Source organism: Nylanderia fulva, unplaced genomic scaffold (assembly GCF_048542155.1).
Source record: "Nylanderia fulva isolate GAGA-0341 unplaced genomic scaffold, ASM4854215v1 Scaffold152, whole genome shotgun sequence".
Classification (NCBI taxonomy): Eukaryota; Metazoa; Arthropoda; class Insecta; order Hymenoptera; family Formicidae; genus Nylanderia; species Nylanderia fulva.
In genome coordinates this window covers 211,167-230,196 of record NW_028189753.1, presented here as the reverse complement: position 1 = coordinate 230,196, position 19,030 = coordinate 211,167, and the positions used below count along the sequence as shown (strand labels likewise).

General features: G+C 32.1%; 2 protein-coding genes across 2 annotated transcripts; one reads left to right on the top strand and one right to left on the bottom strand.

Moving 5' to 3' along the window:
• Nucleotides 1-2,480: 2,480 nt before the first annotated feature.
• LOC146724046 (26S proteasome non-ATPase regulatory subunit 11-like) lies at nt 2,481-3,887 on the bottom strand. The gene is made up of 3 exons (XM_085480618.1): nt 3,510-3,887; nt 2,787-2,990; nt 2,481-2,600 (listed from the first exon to the last, which is right to left on the bottom strand). The coding sequence occupies exons 1-3, from the start codon at nt 3,885-3,887 to the stop codon at nt 2,481-2,483; spliced, it is 702 nt and encodes a 233-aa protein (XP_085336744.1).
• A 12,553-nt stretch (nt 3,888-16,440) lies between these two features.
• LOC146724045 (uncharacterized) lies at nt 16,441-17,286 on the top strand. Its single transcript, XM_085480617.1, has one exon. The coding sequence runs from the start codon at nt 16,441-16,443 to the stop codon at nt 17,284-17,286; it is 846 nt and encodes a 281-aa protein (XP_085336743.1).
• The last annotated feature ends 1,744 nt before the right edge of the window (nt 17,287-19,030 follow it).

Below are 19,030 nucleotides of genomic sequence, written 5' to 3'. Positions count from 1 at the left end.
TTATTTAGGGGTGTCTGGCAATATCCATCCTTCAAATCAATTTTACTAAATATCTTTGCTTTTGATAGGCAATCTAGACATTCTTCTAATAATGGAGGTGGTGTTATCTCTTTCACAGTAATCTTGTTCAATTTTCTGAAACCTACACACATCCGATAGCTATTCGCCTTTCTTTACTATTACTAAGGGGAATTCCAAAGACTCTTACTTTTTTGAATTTTATCTTCGTTTAACAGCCTTTCTATTTCCCTTAAGACAAACTCTTTCTTTTTTGGAGTTATTGGGTAGTTTCTTGTGGGAATAGATTAACTTCTTCATTAAGAATGATTGTGTGTGTTACCTCTTTCGCTGGTGCACCTCTTTTCTTTTGTATTTCCTTAACATACCATTCTCCAATATCCTTTACTTCTCGTAAACATTGAGTCTCCATTATTTTTGTTGTTTCTTCCTTTACTTCCATTCTTTCTTTTCTACATTCGATAAAAGGTGTTTCTATGTTATTATTACTTTTCTTTGGTATGATAAATCAACTTTTAACGATTCCAGTATGGAGTTCCCTAAAACGATATCTTCGTGTAACCCTCGTACTACCAGAAATTCTCGTTTATGATTATTATCTCCATACTTCATGTTTACTGTAATTTTTTCGGAATAGTGATTCTTCCTGTAGCTAGCTGTAAAAAATACTTTCTCCCGTATGGGTTATTGGAAATTTATTTCTAACCGCGAGTCTTTCACTAATGAAGCCTCCATCTGCACCTGTATCTATCAATGCATATATCTTTTCATTGTTAGTTATGGCTTTAAGATAGAGTTTTTCTTTTTTACAAAAATAATTCAGATGGTCTTTAATTAATAATGTCTCACCTGATGGTTCAGATTCAACTTCCAGATTATTTAGCTCTTTAACGCTATTTCTCCTATCCGCTTTATTGGTTTCTTGTTTTCTTCTCTGGTGTCTTTTGTTAAACCTTTCTTTCCTTCCTGGACACTCATATCTATAATGATTCCCTTGACATTGATGACATACTACCATTTTGTCATATCCTGTCTTCTGTTTAATTACCTCCAGACACTTTCACCTTTTCACTAGTACCTGGTAATCTTTTAGTTTTAAGGGATTTTTGGTGCTTTTCTTCCACTTCTCTTGCTTTTTTAATCAATTCTGGGAATGATTTAGCATTTTCTTTTTTTTAAATGAAATCAACTTTATTTATTGATCCACTGCGCAACTAGCGCTGACCATGGGCTGTGCCCTTTGGTTCTAGGGAGAATTTTTGGTGGAGGGTGGTGAGGAGGTGGTACTACACCTCATTACCGTCGTGGCTCCGTCAGAGACAGAACACACCAACTCGTGCTGCGGCAGCAGCTTGCCGCCCCCTCTCTAGGAGCACTCAGCTTACACACCACTGCCGGGTTTTGAGGGATCTATCACCTCGCCCGGGCTCGAACCCGGGTCCTCGGACCTGTGGTCTTGAGGCTGGCCCACTTGGCTACTTGCCCCCACTTCAGCTAACACAGCCGGACTTTAGTAAATCATTTATCTTAATAACCGATGCATCAAACATGGGTCTAGGTGCTATTCTTACACAAGAACAAGAGGGAGCTGAACATTCAATTGGATTTGCATCTAGAACATTGAGTCAAGCTGAAAGGAGATATTCTACTACAGAAAAAGAGATGCTTGCAGCACTATGGAGAATGGAATACTTTAAATACTTCATATATGGTAGAGAGTTCACACTACGAACTGATCATAGAGCATTGACAGCATTGAATAATAAAGGATGTATAGAATCAGATAGGATATACCGCTGGATGGAAAGATTAAGCCAATTCAACTTTAAAATAGAATATAGGAAAGGTGAAGAGATGCAACATGTGGATGCCCTTAGTAGACATATCAACTATATTGATACAGAAAGGGATCTTATAACCAAACCCCATGAAGACATGATCCATAGAGGTGCTAAGGTAGTAACTAAGAGGCTAAAGGAATTGGGATGTGAGAACATAAAGGAAGAACAGGTCAGGGAAACAATTGCAGATTGTAAACCATGTAAACTATACAACCCAAGTAGGAAAAAGAAATATCGACAAGTAGAAGCACACCATCCTGGTGAAAGATTAGCTATTGATATGATAGAACCAAAACTTGGGTATTACATTCTCACAGGAATTGACTATTTCACAAGAAAAGGATTCGCAAAAATCATTTCTGATAAAAGAACAGAGAGAATCCTAGACTTCCTAAAGGGGATATGCAAAACACTCCCCTTTAAAACACTTGTATGTGATGGAGCTAAAGAAAATATAAGTAAGTCGATAAGAGACTGGTTGGAAAGGGAGAAGATTAATTTGCATGGAGCAAGTAGCCGAGTGGGCCAGCCTCAAGACCACAGGTCCGAGGACCCGGGTTCGAGCCCGGGCGAGGTGGTAGATCCCCCAAAACCCGGCGGTGGTGAGTAAGCTGGGTGCTCCTAGGGAGGGGGCGGCAAGCTGCTGCCGCAGCACGAGTTGGTGTGTTCTGTCTCTGACGGAGCCACGACGGTAATGAGGTGCAGTACCACCTCCTCACCACCCTCCACCAAAAATTCTCCCTAGAACCAAAGGGCACAGCCCATGGTCAGCGCTAGTTGCGCAGTGGATCAATAAATAAAGTTGATTTCATTTAAAAAAAGTAAAGTACATAAAATGATAGTAGAAAGTTTTTATTCATTGAGTTGAGATACAAATTCAATGAGAGAATCCACTTGAGAGAGAAATTCAAGTTCATATTCATTTACTTTTCTTTCTTCAAATAATATCAAACAACCGTTCACATGGTCAATTGTTCCAATGATATTCCCATCAAGTATCATTTTTCTCAATTTTCCTTCAATAAATTCCACATCGAATCCTAAAGTTTGGGAGATGTACTCAATTCTTATCTTGGAGTACGGTTCAACAATCTTTATGATATTTGAATCCATTAAAACTTCGTAAAGATACTGTAAATGAGAAATCATAAAAATATCATGTTCCAATTCAGGTCTACTCCCATTCAGAATTTCGTTATATCCTTTCAAATCCCTTTTTTTACATGCTTGGCTTATTCTAAGAAGTATCTTTATTACACCATCATCTATATGGGGTAAAGCTTGTCTAGCTTTTAAAATTCCATCAATTTCATTCCATTTTTTAGAGATTATCTTTGAAAGTATCAAATACCTCACTGCAATACAAGACTCTTCACTTCTCCCTCCAAGTGTAAATCCTTCCAAAGCCTCTAAAAAGTATGAAAATGCTGTTGTATAGCTTCTTTCATCACATAGATATATTCCACTAAGAAGATCAATCTGTGCTTGCAAGTGATATGGACAGAAAGTGCTCACAGCTAGTGCCCTAGCAGAGGTTAAGGAGCTTTTAGCCCTAGAATGATTTTTTAATTCATAGTATGCTTTACTTTCATAGACATATAAGGTTATGAGATTAACCTTATCGTCATATTTTTTTAAATCCCTAATTACCCTTAATATTGAATCTAAGCACTCTTGATATTCACCCATCTTTAATAATACATCAATTCTTTTACCTTCCAAATCAAGCCTTAAAAACTTCATATTACTTTTATCAGCCCAAAAAACCAAACTATCCAACAGGGATAGAACAGATCCAAGTACCCTCTGCTTTGATGGAAAACTTCCCAGAATTATTTTTATCATCTTGGTGATTCTAGCATTAGAAACATCATTCCAATAATCTCTCAAATTCATTATTAAATTTCCTATATCTTCATATCTATCCTCTTTTATATAAACATTAGCTAGTTCTATAACTGTCCCTTCTTTATCTTCTGGCACACCTTTTGGTGATTGTATAGCACTTCTTAGATCTTCTACTAACATTCAGGGGTTGAATCTTTAACAAAGTTTATCTTTGTTTGGCTAAAAAACCCAGACAATTAAGACATAAGTGTGAATTTTTCCATTACTTTACTTGAAGATATTCCTCTTAACACTATCTCTAAGAATTGCGTCCTTTCTTTAGAGATACTCATTTCTCATTTATCTACCAATCGAGAGTCACCCAAAGGGATGGAAAGAAAAGACTTTTATCTCCAGTGTTCCAAAATATTGAGAAATCTTAAAGAAAGGAAAGTTAAACTAAATCTAAAAGATGTATGTCTAAAAAAACACATTGATCTTGTGAGGAGAGTTGATAAGAATTTCTATATTCTAAACAAAATAATGGAAGAGTCAAATTTTAAAATGAAAGATAAATACCTCTCAGTTATTTACTGTTACGAAATAATAAATAACAATCTTAGAATAAATAATGACATAACGGATAAAATTAAGTGTATTGGTAAGGATTATGTCTTTATAGATAAATCTAAAACATTTATTCGTATTAATACGCTTAAATTGGATAATAAATTCCTAAAGTACACTAAAAATAGTGAAAATGAGACTTTTAATAAAAGAACTATGGTACAAGATATAGATACACACTGTTTAATAGATGAATTAAGTGGTGAATTCAAAGATTTATTGCATTTTAAAATTAAAGGAACTTTCATTCCTTGGGTGTGTGAGGTGATAGAACCCACTCAACTATACAAATTAGAGCCATTTATTAATGGCATCTTTATAATCCAAAACATTGCTAGTTGTCTTCCAGCCTATATCTTAAACCCAGGAGAAGATTCAAGTGTTTTAGATTGTTGTGCTTCGCCAGGAAATAAAACATCTCATCTTGCCATGATAATGAGAAACACTGGTAAGATCTACGCTTTAGAAAAGAATTTAGAGAGGTATGATGTGTTGGTACGGATGATGAGTAAATACGGTGTTAAAAATGTAGAATGTAGAAATGTCGATTTTTTGGATACAGATCCTAAAGAATTCGAAAACGTTAAGTACCTTCTTTTAGATCCGTCCTGCACGGGTTCTGGAATTCACAAAGATTATATTAGAGACGAGATTAGAATTAGAAAGATATCAGCATTTCAAAGAAGAATGTTAGAACACTCTTGTAAATTTGAGAAAGTAGAAAGGATAGTTTATTCCACTTGTTCAATACATGAAGAGGAAAATGAAATGGTTATAGAACACATCTTAAAGAGTAATCCCAGCTTTATTTTAGAAGAAATTCCCAGATTTTGTAACCAGCGTGGCAATCCAAAGTACGACTTTTCCAAGAAAGTGGTTAGGTGTTCACCCAATGGTAGTACAATTGGGTTCTTTATAGCACTTTTTATCCGTAAAGATTCATCAAAATAAAATTTCTTCTAATCCATTGAGTTCTCCTATTGTCAAACTAACTCTCCACATATTCTTAGAAGGTGATACACTTCTTACGTATTTAATATTTTTATTGTCAATCTTTAGATTTACCTCCCTCTCTAAATATTCCCTTGGATCAATAAACTCCCTACAAAAAAAGTAGCAATGAATTAAACACTCTCTGCTGCGATAACTCTTCAATTTCTCCAAAAAGGTTATGCCCAATTCAGGTAAATTTAAAATGAAATGATTTATTGTTATCTCTAAAGGATATATTTTGTTAATAAAGTCTCTACCCTCCATGTTATAAATCATAATACCCTTACCATTCATTTCATAGCCCTCTTTATATTCCCTAACCTCAATATGTCCAAAAATTCCTTTATTTAATTCTATACTCTCCTTTAAACAATTAATTGATTCCTTGTTTAGATCATTGCAATACACTGTACATCCTTTCTTTAAACTTAATAATGAAAAGGGTCCACATCCACAAAATACATCACAAATCACTTCATTCTCTTTAAAACTGCAAACCAACTCGTCTCTCTCTTTTTGTAACTTAGAATTCCAATAAACCTTAGAATAGTCAATATAAAACTTTAATCCATTCTCTCTATGTATTGTATCTAATTGATTTATACCACTAAGTACCTCAATGTTAAAATTTCTAAAAGTGTTTTCAATCTCTCCTATCTTTGTAATAACCGTTCTTACATTTCTAACTTTCTTTAAAAATACCTCTCCTATCAATTTTTTGTATTTTAATTGTGTACTGTCTAAATTTAAATGCAAAATACTACCTATTAACTGATAAGATGTGGGTATTATCACTCTATCGTCTTGAAATTCATTTTTAAGCACTTTTCTAAAGATATCCTTTAAATCAAAGAATTTAAAATTTAATTCTAAGGTTAATCTCTTCCTAGAGCTATTAACTGTGAGATATAACACATCTTTAGATATATTCACTTTATATCTTAAATTTGTATTATCACATTCTTCAATATTTAATAGTGTGAAGGTGGTATACGATTTATATGGATCTATGATACATGGAATATTCTTAATACGTTTTACATCTTTCTTTGTCCTAAAAGTCTTTAACTCTTCTCTCCTTATTTCAATTACCTCTACTTCTAAAAGTTCTTTAAAATTCTCTAACATATCACTCATTGCAAGGGAAAGAAAGATCTTTTTATTCGTTGAAGCAAAAGAAAGTATCAACGAATAAAAAGATCTTTCTTTTAAGTTGAAAAGATGAAGTTTTAAAAGTTTTCATAAAAATTAAAAAGAGACCCTCTTTTATGGATTGTCTAGAAATGAAAGTTAGAAAGCAGGTGGAATTCTATTTTGGTGATTCAAATTATAGAATTGATAAGTTTTTGAAGAGTGAATGTCTAAAAAATGATGGTTGGATTGAAATAGCAACAATCTTGAAGTTTAAGAGGATGAGTGCAATGAATGTGACTGTAGAGGATATCAAAAGTATGCTAAAGGATAGTAAAGTTGTGGAAATAAAGGATAACTTAATCAGAAAGATAGAGACCGATACATTTAAGGAGTATATCACATCTGGTGATATTGATGAAAGATTCATCCATATTAAAGGATTTGATACTTCTCTATCTCTAGAAGATATAGAAGAGATTCTATTACCTTTTATTAAGCCGGTGTTAATTCGGATGAGAAGAGATAAAAAGAAGAATTTTAAAGGATCCATCCTTGTTGAGGTGAGTTCACCTGAGGAAGCTAAGAAATGCATTAACATGAAGATACCCTCTAAAGTGGTAAGTAAGGATGTATCTAAGAGTGTTAAAGAAGAGGTAAACAGTGATAAGGAGAACATAGAAGAAAATGGCAAGGATATGAAGAGATTAGATAAGGAGAATGTTAAAAAAATGAAAATTAGTGAAGAGGGAGAGAATGTCAAATTCTTGGATATTAAGTTAAAGGATGATTATTTTAAGAATAAGAAGAGAGAAAGGGAAGTTAAGAAGGAGGAGAAAAGAAGAAATGATATTTTAAGAGAATTTTCCGGTAAATTTTACAGATTTGAGTGTAGTGAGGAGATGGATATAAAAAGTATAAAATCTATCATTCCAGATGTTGCCTTTGTGGATTTGAAGAGCTCCATTCTCAGATTTAAGAAGATCCAAGATTTTATCTCCAAAGAATTTTCTAGAGAAGGAAAGAATGTTAAAATAACCAAGCTAGGAGACAAAGAGTCGGAGGAGTATGGAAGATCAATTAAAATTGGGTCTAAGAAATAAAATTTCATTTTTTCATTTCTATTTAACCTCCCTTCCTTTATTTTTATTTTTTGATCCCAGATATCCTTCCCCGTTGGAAATGAAGTTTTCATCTCAGAAGGAGAGAATTCAATTTTTGAAGTACTTTAATAAAGCAAAGATAGATTTAGGAAAAATGGAACTGTACATCTCAATATTAATAGAAAATTTACCATTAAAAAGATCTATAATTAGAAAGATAATGGAAGAAATAGTAAATTTAGATACACAAATATCTATAGAGTATAACTCATCATCTAATAAAGAATGGGAGAATGTGAATTCTTTATATTCTACACCCATAGATACTTCAGATACTTTAATCTGTAAGATTAAAATTTTTATAAATTCTTTTGACTTAATTCTGAGAAATATAAGAATTTTTGAGTTATGTGATATTCTTACCTTATTTAAGGAATTTGTTATATTCTCTAGAACTAGACATGCTCAATTCTTTATTTTTCCATTTTGTTTGGAACACTCCGATAGAATTCTGTTTTTCTTTCTTTCTAACATTTTTAGTAATTCTTCTTACTCTTCTCACTACGTTCCTTATCTCTTCTCCATATTAGCTAGGTCTAATAAGATACCAGAGAATGTTTTTAATAAATGTTTAGAAAAGATAGAGAAATACCTAGGTACTAATAAATTTGGGAATGATGGAAAGAGTGTAGAAAGAATTGTTTTAAAGAGGTTATTTAAAAATAACTTTTTAAATTTGATTTTCTTACAAGGCGTACTTTACCTTTGTTGCTTTAGGAGAGAACTAATGGTAAGATTTAAAAACGTGATTGACTTTATGTTTAACATGGGAATGATAAGGTATATGAATAGAAACATTGTTAATATGTTTAGCATAATACATGGGTATGAGTATCTTGGAAGCTTTATTGATAAAAAATGTGATTTATTGTATTGGTTCCCTTATGATCCTCCAGTTATTAAGGAAATTGAAAGGTACTTTGTTAACGATTATGTAACCTTTGAGATGTAAAGTGTTTTATGGTATAATTAAATATTTTAGAGTTTATTGGTGAAGAATTGGATCTTTTTTATCTTTTTTTTGGTACCTTGTGGTTAAAGAGAAGAAAGGAATGTTTGTTCTGGTTGAAGTTGAGGATAAAATTGAAATAACACCAAGGATAGACAGAGAATTTAAAAGTTATGTAAAAAAGGAGCTGGATGCAAAATATGTAAATAAGGTAATGAAAAATATGGGATTGTGTATTTTGATCTATGATGTGTCAAAGATAGAGAATTATAAAATAGTTGACGGTTACTTACTTGGAACTGTTAGATTTACAGTTGTAATTTTTAAATTCTTTCAAAATGAGGTTATAGAATGTAGGTTATATAAGCAAGAAGAGAATGGAATAAGACTTTCTCTACCGTTTTTTGACAATATTTTTATCAAAAGTGAGGATTTTCCAATTCCATGTGATAAGTCTCATATAGTGGTTAAGGGATCCTCTAGAAAGTGTGTGATCTGGTACTGGAAATATAAAGAAAGTAAACTTTATTTTAGGAATGATGAGGGATTTAGATTTAAAGTGAAAAGAGTAGAATACAATCCTTTGGTTGTTTATGGTAGGATAGATGATACCGGGTTAGGCCCTATAACTTGGTGGATTTGAGAATTAAATTTTATTTTTAATTCTCCTTTACTTTCTTTTGCGTTTGGTTACTTTACCCTATGGATTTTACTCTTCTGCACTCTAAGATTCAGAAAGATCCAGAGAATTACGAGAGCGAGTTTAGAGAAGTGCTTGCAGGGTATAAATCGCTCATAAAAATACAAAACCAACCATTAAAGATGGTTTTATCACACATTTCATTCCTTTCAAGTGTTTCCCATCTATACCACACAGAGTATCCAAAGCTCCTTCTTTCTCACATCACCGTCACCCGAGATAAAAATCTTAGATCAAAACTCATCTCAAATCTCACTCTTTTACACTCAAAGGGTCTTATCTCAACCTTTGACTATTTCTCTACTGTATTCCAATACTCAGATACCTTTTCTCACTTCTACTCTCAAAAGTTCATTGAATCCTTCACTCTTTCCTCTACTCATTCTTGTAAGCTACTCTTTTATAAATTATTTACACTCTTCAATTACTACCTCCTTAAAGGATGTGAGAGACAAGCCAATCTCTCCATCTTTATGATATGTTTTATATTTCAAAGGTTCAGATCTCGAAGAGAGTTTAAAGAGGTGATAACTGAAGAGTGTAAATGTAATTATAAAGAAAACGAGTTAAAGGAAAGAGAGTGTGGTATTATTACAGACATTAATAAATTAATGGAAGTTGATCTCTTTATCATTTACAAAAATTGTATTTTGGAGAGTTTGTTTAGTAAAGATAAAAAGATTTTTAGAGTTGTATTGCTATATCTCTTAGGGGAGATAAAGTTTAGCTCAAAGAGTGAGATATTAGAAGTATTAAATGAAGAGGAAGGGAGGAGGATAGCAGAAAGATTAAAGGAGGACCTAAAAAGGAAGGGAGAGAGAGAAGTTAAAATAGAAAGAGTTAAGGTAATAAACCTCATGAAGAAGAGATTCAATGTTAAATGTAATGTGATAGATCTTTTGATTGGAATGGTTGATCCAAGTAAAAAAGATTTTAAAGATGTAATGGGTGTGATGTTGGAACATTTAGAGTTTTCTGAGTACAGCACCTTAAAGAAGGTCATTTCCTTTGTGGAGGTTTCCTTCTGCTCTGAATACAAAGATGGTGACTTTATTTCTTATGGGTTGAGTTTTATCAGGGAGATGCTTTCTAGGTACTTTGAGTGTGGAAAGGATGGTACTAACTCTCCTAAGATGGGTATAAAAAATATAAATGAATTGATAACCTCAATGGTAGATGGTTTAGAGATATTCAAGAAGAGTAAAGATACAAAGATAAGAAATGAGTTCTATTTAATAAAGAAATTGGTAAAGAGTAAGGTAAGAGACATGAGAAGGGTTGAATGCTAAGAATTTAGAAATGGAATTATTAAATACACTTCTCTACTTCATCTATCTACCCTTTTGTATTGAAAGTCTGAAAAATACCTTATTTGTAAAACCAATTTATTACTTTGTACATTTTTATTTGCATAAATTCTTTGTGGTCCTTCTCTTCCCACCACGAAATGGAAATGTTCCTGAGAAAGATGCTAGAATTGTTATTTATTGGAATGGTAGTAGAAATGGGTAGAATAAAATGTACAAAAACAGGGAATCGAGAGATGGGGAACACGAATAAAAGAAAGTTGGAATGTGATAACAACAATGGGAATTTTAAAAAACGGTTAATTGTCCGTTATGAAAATTCGAATCTTACCTCATCAAATCAAAGGTTACCTAACCCAGCGATCATTCTAACCGATCTTTATGGCCGTGGGGGTAGAAAAGATATACCATCTACCACTCATATCTCGGGAGAAGAGGGTGTAGAATGTATAAATGTACAAAATCCCGTACAAAACCCAGAAATTTCCTCATTAGAGTTAGTAAAAGGGGAGATAACAAGGTGGTTTGCTTCCTACAAAAATTCCAATTCTATAGAAGCACTGATGGAATTGATAAAGAGGAGATGTAACAATTTCTATGAGTTAAACTATGAGGAGATATTAGAAATCTTTGAGTTTGTAAGAAGTGAAGAGAAGAAGCACATCAACTTTATTTTTACCAAAGAGATGGTTGATACAATAAATGGCACTATGGGGATGGTAATCAAAAAAACACTACAATGCTCAATGCTGTTGTATTTCAAGGAAATGATAAGATTTCCAGCATTTCTGGGAGAGAACTACAAAGTTGGGCTGGTAGAGTACCACTACACCAATCTATTTGTTTTCTACTACTTACTTTCCAGAATGAAGGAGCACGATGATGAGTTGAGGTATAGAGATAAAAAGATCAATGGGAAGAGGAGTAGTTACAATGCTAGATGTACTTTTATATTTGATAAAGACTTCCCCATATTCTATCTTTGCATCAGAGAGTTTCTCAGCTCCTTCAAAGATAAGATTTTCCATAACTTCTTTATTTACTGTCATGAGACTAAGAGAGAGAAGGGGAACTGTAGAATCAGGGATGGTATCTATTTAAATGGTAACTTTAGGATACATCGTGGGATAGGTGTTTATAAGAGTTTTCTGTCAATTATCACTTTCACTCTCGATAGAACAAGTCTTGAAAAGATCTATAAAAGTCGTGAAGAGTTCAAGTTGCCTGCCCATGGTGAAGATAGAGACACAATAGATATTTATAAGATAGTGAAGGGATATGGAATATTCGATGCTTATTATTTATTATGCAAGGAACTAAATGATGAAATACTTAAGAATGAATCGTATATAAATACACAAAACCTCTTCAACGATATTAAGGAGCTCCTACCAAACATTAAGGAACTATTTGATCGTTGTGAGGATCCGGGGATACTTAGTAGAATATTGTGTGCTCTTGCTGCGATCACTTCTAAATTTTTTGAAGCAAAGTTATTGTATGAGTATATTGGATCAGGAATAGCTGATCTTAGTGAATTAGATAAAATTATCGCAAGATTAATAAAAGTAATCAATGATGCTATTATATCCGTTCAAAGTAAAAGATTAGCGAATAGCTAAAATAAAGTGATTTTTCATGTCTATTCTTTAGACCTACTCTTTACCAAGCCAAGTCTACCAACTCACAACTCTCATTCCCACATAAATATAAGACAATGCATAATCCACAATACAGTTAAACGAAGAGAAGTATTGTATTGGTATAGAAATGGAGAATAGTACTAGAGAACACCAAATTGATATATTACCAATCTATCACACCCAATACAACCTTTAACTAACCCATAACACAACTATAAGCATTCCTAAGTTCCTCCTCTATCCCACTTCCTTTGGTATCCTAAGAAAGACAAGAAATAATATCAACCTTTATTTAATATATGATTATCCACCATATCTCCGCAATATAACATTTATATGTCTTAGAGAAATACACTCAGAACCAATATATATATTGATAATTCTTGCATCAAAAAGTTTCGGAATTATTGATATAAGATCAAGAAAGATCTCATAGGATTTTTCTTGATTGTTAGACAAATTGAACCGCTCTATAATCTTTGGTAATATCATCCTAACCCTATGGAAATATGATAAGACATTTTTATTATGGAAAGTATCAGGAATATTAATAATTTTGCAAGACAGGGATATATAAATGAGAAATATTTCCTTAAAAAGTTCATTTATCGGATAAATAGTTGGATATAACGAGGAGCTAGGACCAGATATGGACCACATAAGACCACGGTGGTCTTTATAAATACGTTCAAGAGTTTCCTTATTTGAAAAAAAGATAATAAGTGCGAAAATCTTTTTATAGACCACTCTTCCATTGTTTATTGGAAAGTAATTATTTAGATATATTTCATCTCCAATTTTGAGCTCTCCTTTAAATTTAAATGTTGTTTCATAACAATACGTAAAGAAATTAAGGAAAACTTTCTCTCTAAAAGATTTAAGGAATTCTCTGATACAAAGATAGAAAATTGGAAAATCCTTTGTAAACGAATTTGTATTTCTAGCATTGTAACAACTTTTTCTAATACCACTAATCTCTTTATTTTTATATTTTAAGATACTATCGTGTTTTTCCATCCTAGCGAGTAAATAGCGGAGAATAAAAATATTTGTATAGTGGTAATCCACCAACCCATCTTTGTAGTTTTTCCTCAAAAACTCAGGGAAATTTATCATCTCTCTAAAATATAACAAGATTGAGTATTTTAATGTTTCTTTAGCTATTTCAACCAATATTTTATTAATTTTCTCAATTATCTCTTTTGTAATAACCAGTTTAACCAATTTCTCCTCTTTCCTCCTTACAAAATCAAATACTTCTAATATTTGTTTGTAGTTTAGGTCATAAAAATTATCATCTCTCCTGTTTATCAACCTTATTAACTCTTCTAGAGAATTAGACTCTCTATGAGAAATCAACCAATTCCTTATTCCATCCCTAATTAGGTATAACGAATAATTTTCCATAATATTGGTTGTATCTCGTATGTTATTATATTCTTTACTCTTTTCCTCTAAATTATAATTGGTAAATTTCAAATCACTTACTTCCACATTTGTGGAACAGCTTGGCAAAGTTATATCTTGACTAGTAGATGAGGTAGGGATTATTACATCAGAATACTCTGTTTTATCAAAAGGAACACTAATCTTTTCATAATGATTATTTTTCTTATGATGTAACCTGGTATTTGTGTGTCTAATATCACTTTTTGATTGTGATTCAATGTGTTTAAAGTACTTCTTCTCATTATTTAAATTGATCTTGTGTGAAAAACAACCTTTTCTTGGATTATTCATTTTAGAAACACACTCTTGTATCATTCTTACCTTATCATCTCTCAAGCTATTCTCATCATCACAAAATTCTAGATTTGACAATCTTCTCATATAAAAATTCCTATTACTTTCTCTTTTTAATTTTATAGGCGTTCCCTTCATCCTCCCACACTTTATTTTACCTAGTTCTAGTAGCATTCCCAGATACAACAATGCTGACATTCTTTTTGAAATCATCTTCATTGTAAATTGTGGCATTCTCTATAACCGTTAAAAATTTATCGTTAGTTTCACATGTCAAATCTTTCAATGAATTTTAATTTCCTTTTATGTCAAATATCAAGAAATATAATAACTGTGGTTAATAAAGTTAATCCTACTTGGAAGTACAAGTAGAGTTATCAAGTTCCAAATATTCCAGATGACTAGTTATTTGTTATTCCACAAAATCACGAAGTAGAGGCTATAAGATCACTTAATTTTCTATTTATGAACTTTGTGAAAGTTTTCATTCGTTGTTTCATGGAAAGAAAGGTTAGTTAGAAATGACATTGATAAAAAATTAATAAAGACTTAACTTTATTTCTCTAGGACAACATAAGACAAGATAGTCAACATTTAAATAATGCTTACTCCTTAGATTCTCTCAACTTTAATAAACCAATTTCTTAAACTCATCTAGTGAAATCCCTTTGATTTCCGTCTTCTTTGCTACTTCTGAAATCTTGTGAGATACTACCACTATTATCCCCTTCTTCATTTTTGAGGAAAATCTAAAGGATTTAATTGCCTTTACTAATTTGGTACTATCTTCTTCTTTATATAGAAATGAACCAATAGGAATCATCACAGTTCCTATGTGAGGATTTTCCTTCCCTTTATTTTTGTATATCAAGTCTGCCATGAATTTCTTGAAATTCTTTATCTTGTCTTTGCTCAAAACACAATCTTCTATGTTCATTCCAAACATATCTAAGAATCCTCGCTTAACCATATTTATATTTAAATTTAAGTTGTCAACTATTCCTTTTAATTCCTCTGATTTTCCTACCTCATTCGCTACCTCCATTAATTTATTAAAGATTCCTTCTAATTCTTCCAAATTTTCAAATCCCTCTAATTTATTCATTAACTCTTTAAACTTATTGACTAGTCCTTCTGCTTCTTTAATTCCCTCTAATTTATTTATTAATTCTTTTATCCCATCAATCATTTCCTCAAATTCTTTTTTTCCTTCCATTATAAATGAGGATAAGTCTATACTTGTTAATATCACAAATACCTTGTTTTTTACTTTCATTTTTTTGTTATTTTCCATTTGGAAGATCTTATCACCAACCTCTTCCATGTCAGTTAAGACAAATGTTCTACTTGTCTTGGAAAGATAGGCAATACCTACTGTAATAATAACACCAGCAAGTAGTATAAAGTGAATGAATCGTATAAATGATGATTTGTTTATGTAGATGAGAGCAAGTTGTATAATAGCTAATCCACCAGCAACAGCCACCCAATACCAGTTCCATAATACACATGCATCACTCATTATAAGGTTCGTAATACCAAATAACGATACTATTGATAATAAACTAAGACATAAACATCCAATACCTATAATTCCAGTAATTTGTTCTGGATTCTTCTTCATTTCTTATCACTTTTTTAATTTTTTTGTATTTATAGATTCATTAAAAGGAGATCAAATTGTGGTTTTAATTAAAAATTTTAATATTTGATTGGTAATCATTCTCGTGATCAATAAAGTGATTAACATTTAGTATTTGATTGGATAGCGAGCTTGATTCCTTACTAGTGAAGAGATAACCAATAAAAAAGTAAACTAAATAGACTTTAAAGTAGTTCTTTATTTATATCCATCACCTCCAGAACTCTTACTGAGAAACTCCATAAAGAAATTAAAAGCTGGGGATTCCTTAAAAAGATCAGGAAGATTTAGAATATACTCAGGAATGGTCTTATTACACAGAAATTTGACCACTTCGTTACTGAAGTGATTGCAATTGTTTTCAAATAAGTTATAACTTCCAAAATAGAACCTATCTTTCAACCCCTCTAAGTATTGGTGAAAGATCTCCGATGATAGCGGAGTGAATCCCATTTTAACAACATTGAGTGGCTCTCCATGCCTAGTTTTACCCTAATTAGAATTTTCTTTTACTTACTGGTTCAGAATAGAAAATCTCATCTTGGAAATAATATTCCATTCCATACACCTCCACAGAGGTATGCCATATCCCTTCAACATCCAAATTAAATAGATGCTTTATAAATGGTTTTGCTTGTCCATTGGATAAATCATAGACTCTTAAAACAACATCAAATTTTTCCATGAAGGGTACTCTCCTCTCTTGTTTTTCTAAACAAATGTAAAGGAGAGTAGATAATCTACAAGTATTTCCTATCCCAATCCTCTTTCACTATCTTTTCAAGCAAACCCTTAGAATTCTAACACAATCTAAATTTTTTATTTCCAGTTGATCCTTAAGAGCAGAGTGTTTGGAATGAAGAAGTATTGGACTTTGGATGATTTTGAGTTGGGAAGACCTCTAGGAAGGGGGAAATTTGGACAGGTGTGGTTATCAAGAGATAGAGACAGAAAATATATCGTAGCGCTCAAGATCCTGAGTAAAAAAGAGATACTCTCCCATGACAGTCTAAAGCAAGTGAGAAGAGAAATAGAGATACATTCTAATATGAAGTGTGAGAATGTGTTGAGGATGTATGGATTTTTTCACGATAAAGAAAAGGTGTATATGGTCTTGGAATATGCCGGATATGGTGACTTATTCGGTTTATTACAGAAAAAAGGTAAATTTGAGGAAAGTGAAGCGGCTAATTATATCTTTCAGGTGGCTAAAGCATTAAATTACATTCATGGATTTAATGTAATTCACAGAGATTTGAAACCTGAGAATATCCTCATAGGTTCAGATAACAAATTAAAGTTAGCGGATTTCGGGTGGTCAGTTTATAATGCAGATCAAAAAAGAAGGACATTTTGTGGTACTATGGAATATCTCTCTCCAGAAATAGTTAATAATGAGATACACGATCACCATGTTGATGTGTGGTGTCTTGGTGTTCTTTGTTTTGAACTACTCACCGGAAATACCCCATTCTTGTCTGGTAATAGGAATCCAAGAGAGGCTTATAAAAGAATCAATAACTTAGAATATTCAATTCCGGCATTTTTCAGTCAAAGTGCAGGTGATTTTATTGAAAGGTTACTTTTAAAGGATAGAGAGAAGAGGATGACTCTCTTGGATGTTCCTTTCCACCCATGGATGGTCTCACATGTATCTCTCACCTCTAGGAAGAATTTTACACTTGAAAGTTCAAATAAATAGGATTTATATCAAGAATATTTCTCTAAATTCCTCATTTTACCTTCTCGCTACTTCATCTGAGTTAATTGGTTAACTTCTACTGCAATCAGAAAGGGCACTCTTGCTATAATACAACGAGTACTACTTAAAGATTCAAAATAAATGTGAAACATTTAAAAACATACTTTCCTGTAACAAAGAGTGAAAGGAGTAAATAAAAATGAAGTATTTTCTATCCCTCTACGAAAATGTAGGTAAGGACAGTTTTAAAGACATATCAGAAATGCACTACAAAACCTACACTTTTACTGAAATACTTGCAATTGTAACCATAGGTTTTAGTATAGCAATTATAATAATTAACTGGTATGGGGTTAAATACATAGTTTATAACCACATCTCACTATTTCTATCGGCTATAGGGTGGTATGTTCTATCTTTATATTCAAATGGTTCCAAAGCTTTTTATTTCCTTGTAGGATCGATCTGTTCCCAATTAACCTTCTTACTTACCTTTAAAATTCAAATAGACAAGAATCTTTACCTTTTATTCATTCTGTGTTTGATTTACTTTCCTGCTATAGACATAGCATTTGAGTGTAAGACTCTTGCTTTCCTATCCCTTACAGTAATTTCAGTAGGTCTCTACAATTGTGTCACACCACAATTTTTTTCTCTCATATCTACCTCATTTATAGGTAGTTTTTTATTATCTATCTCTCTCTTCTATCTGTTCCAAAAAAATAGGCAAGAATCTCTTTACTTCCTAAATTTCTACTCCCTTTTACTTATCATACTCATCACATCAAGTAGTGTTATACTCCACATCTACTTTAAATCCTATTTAAAAGAGTATTATAACATAAAAAGATCCTTCATAAACATTTAAAGATATATTCCATATTAAAATAAACTTTAACCATTAAAAATATCATTCTTTCCATTTAATTAAAGAATCCATCTTTATCTTACCACTACTTTAAAATTCAGTGGAATAAAAGACCCTTTAGATGGGAAGTGTTCTTTCAAAGAAACCTTCAATAAGAGATATCTTATTTACATTAGAAGAAAAGATAATCAAAACTGAAGAGTATTTAGAAAGAGTAAAACAAAGAGAAAAGAATTTTTTAACAAATCTGTACTTATCCCTCGGTATTTTCATACCTTTTTTTGCCAGTTATATCTACATTTCAGAGGGGAGTTATTCTTTGTGGTCTTTTGGGTTGGTTTTTGGATTTGTGGTTGTGAGAAAGGTCTTGAAATTGTTCTTTGAGAGAAAGGTTGAATATAACCAGAGGTTGTTGAGGAAATTGAGAGAGATTCAAAAGGAGAGAATAGAAGAGTTAAAGAAAGACACGTTATACATGGAAACCAAGGAGATTGTTGAAAGATATGAGACTAAAAAAGATACAAAACATAAGAAAATGGTTATAAAAGAGAGTAAGGAGGTAGAAGTGCCTGTAGTGAATAGAAAGGTAGGAATTATGAATAAAATCACGGACTTTATCTTGGGAGATGATCCAAGTACCATGTATGCCCTAATATGTAATAAATGTTTTTCTCATAACGGGTTATCCCACCCTGCAGATTTTAACACCAAGAAGTTTCATTGTCTTAACTGTAACCATTTGAATGATAAGAAGATTTCCTGTGATACGATTCAAAAGGAAGATCACCACGCTAATTTTGAAAAGATCAAGAAAAAGGAGATATCGAATACAAATTAACCTTCCAAAATAAAATTTATTTTATATTCCATATTATA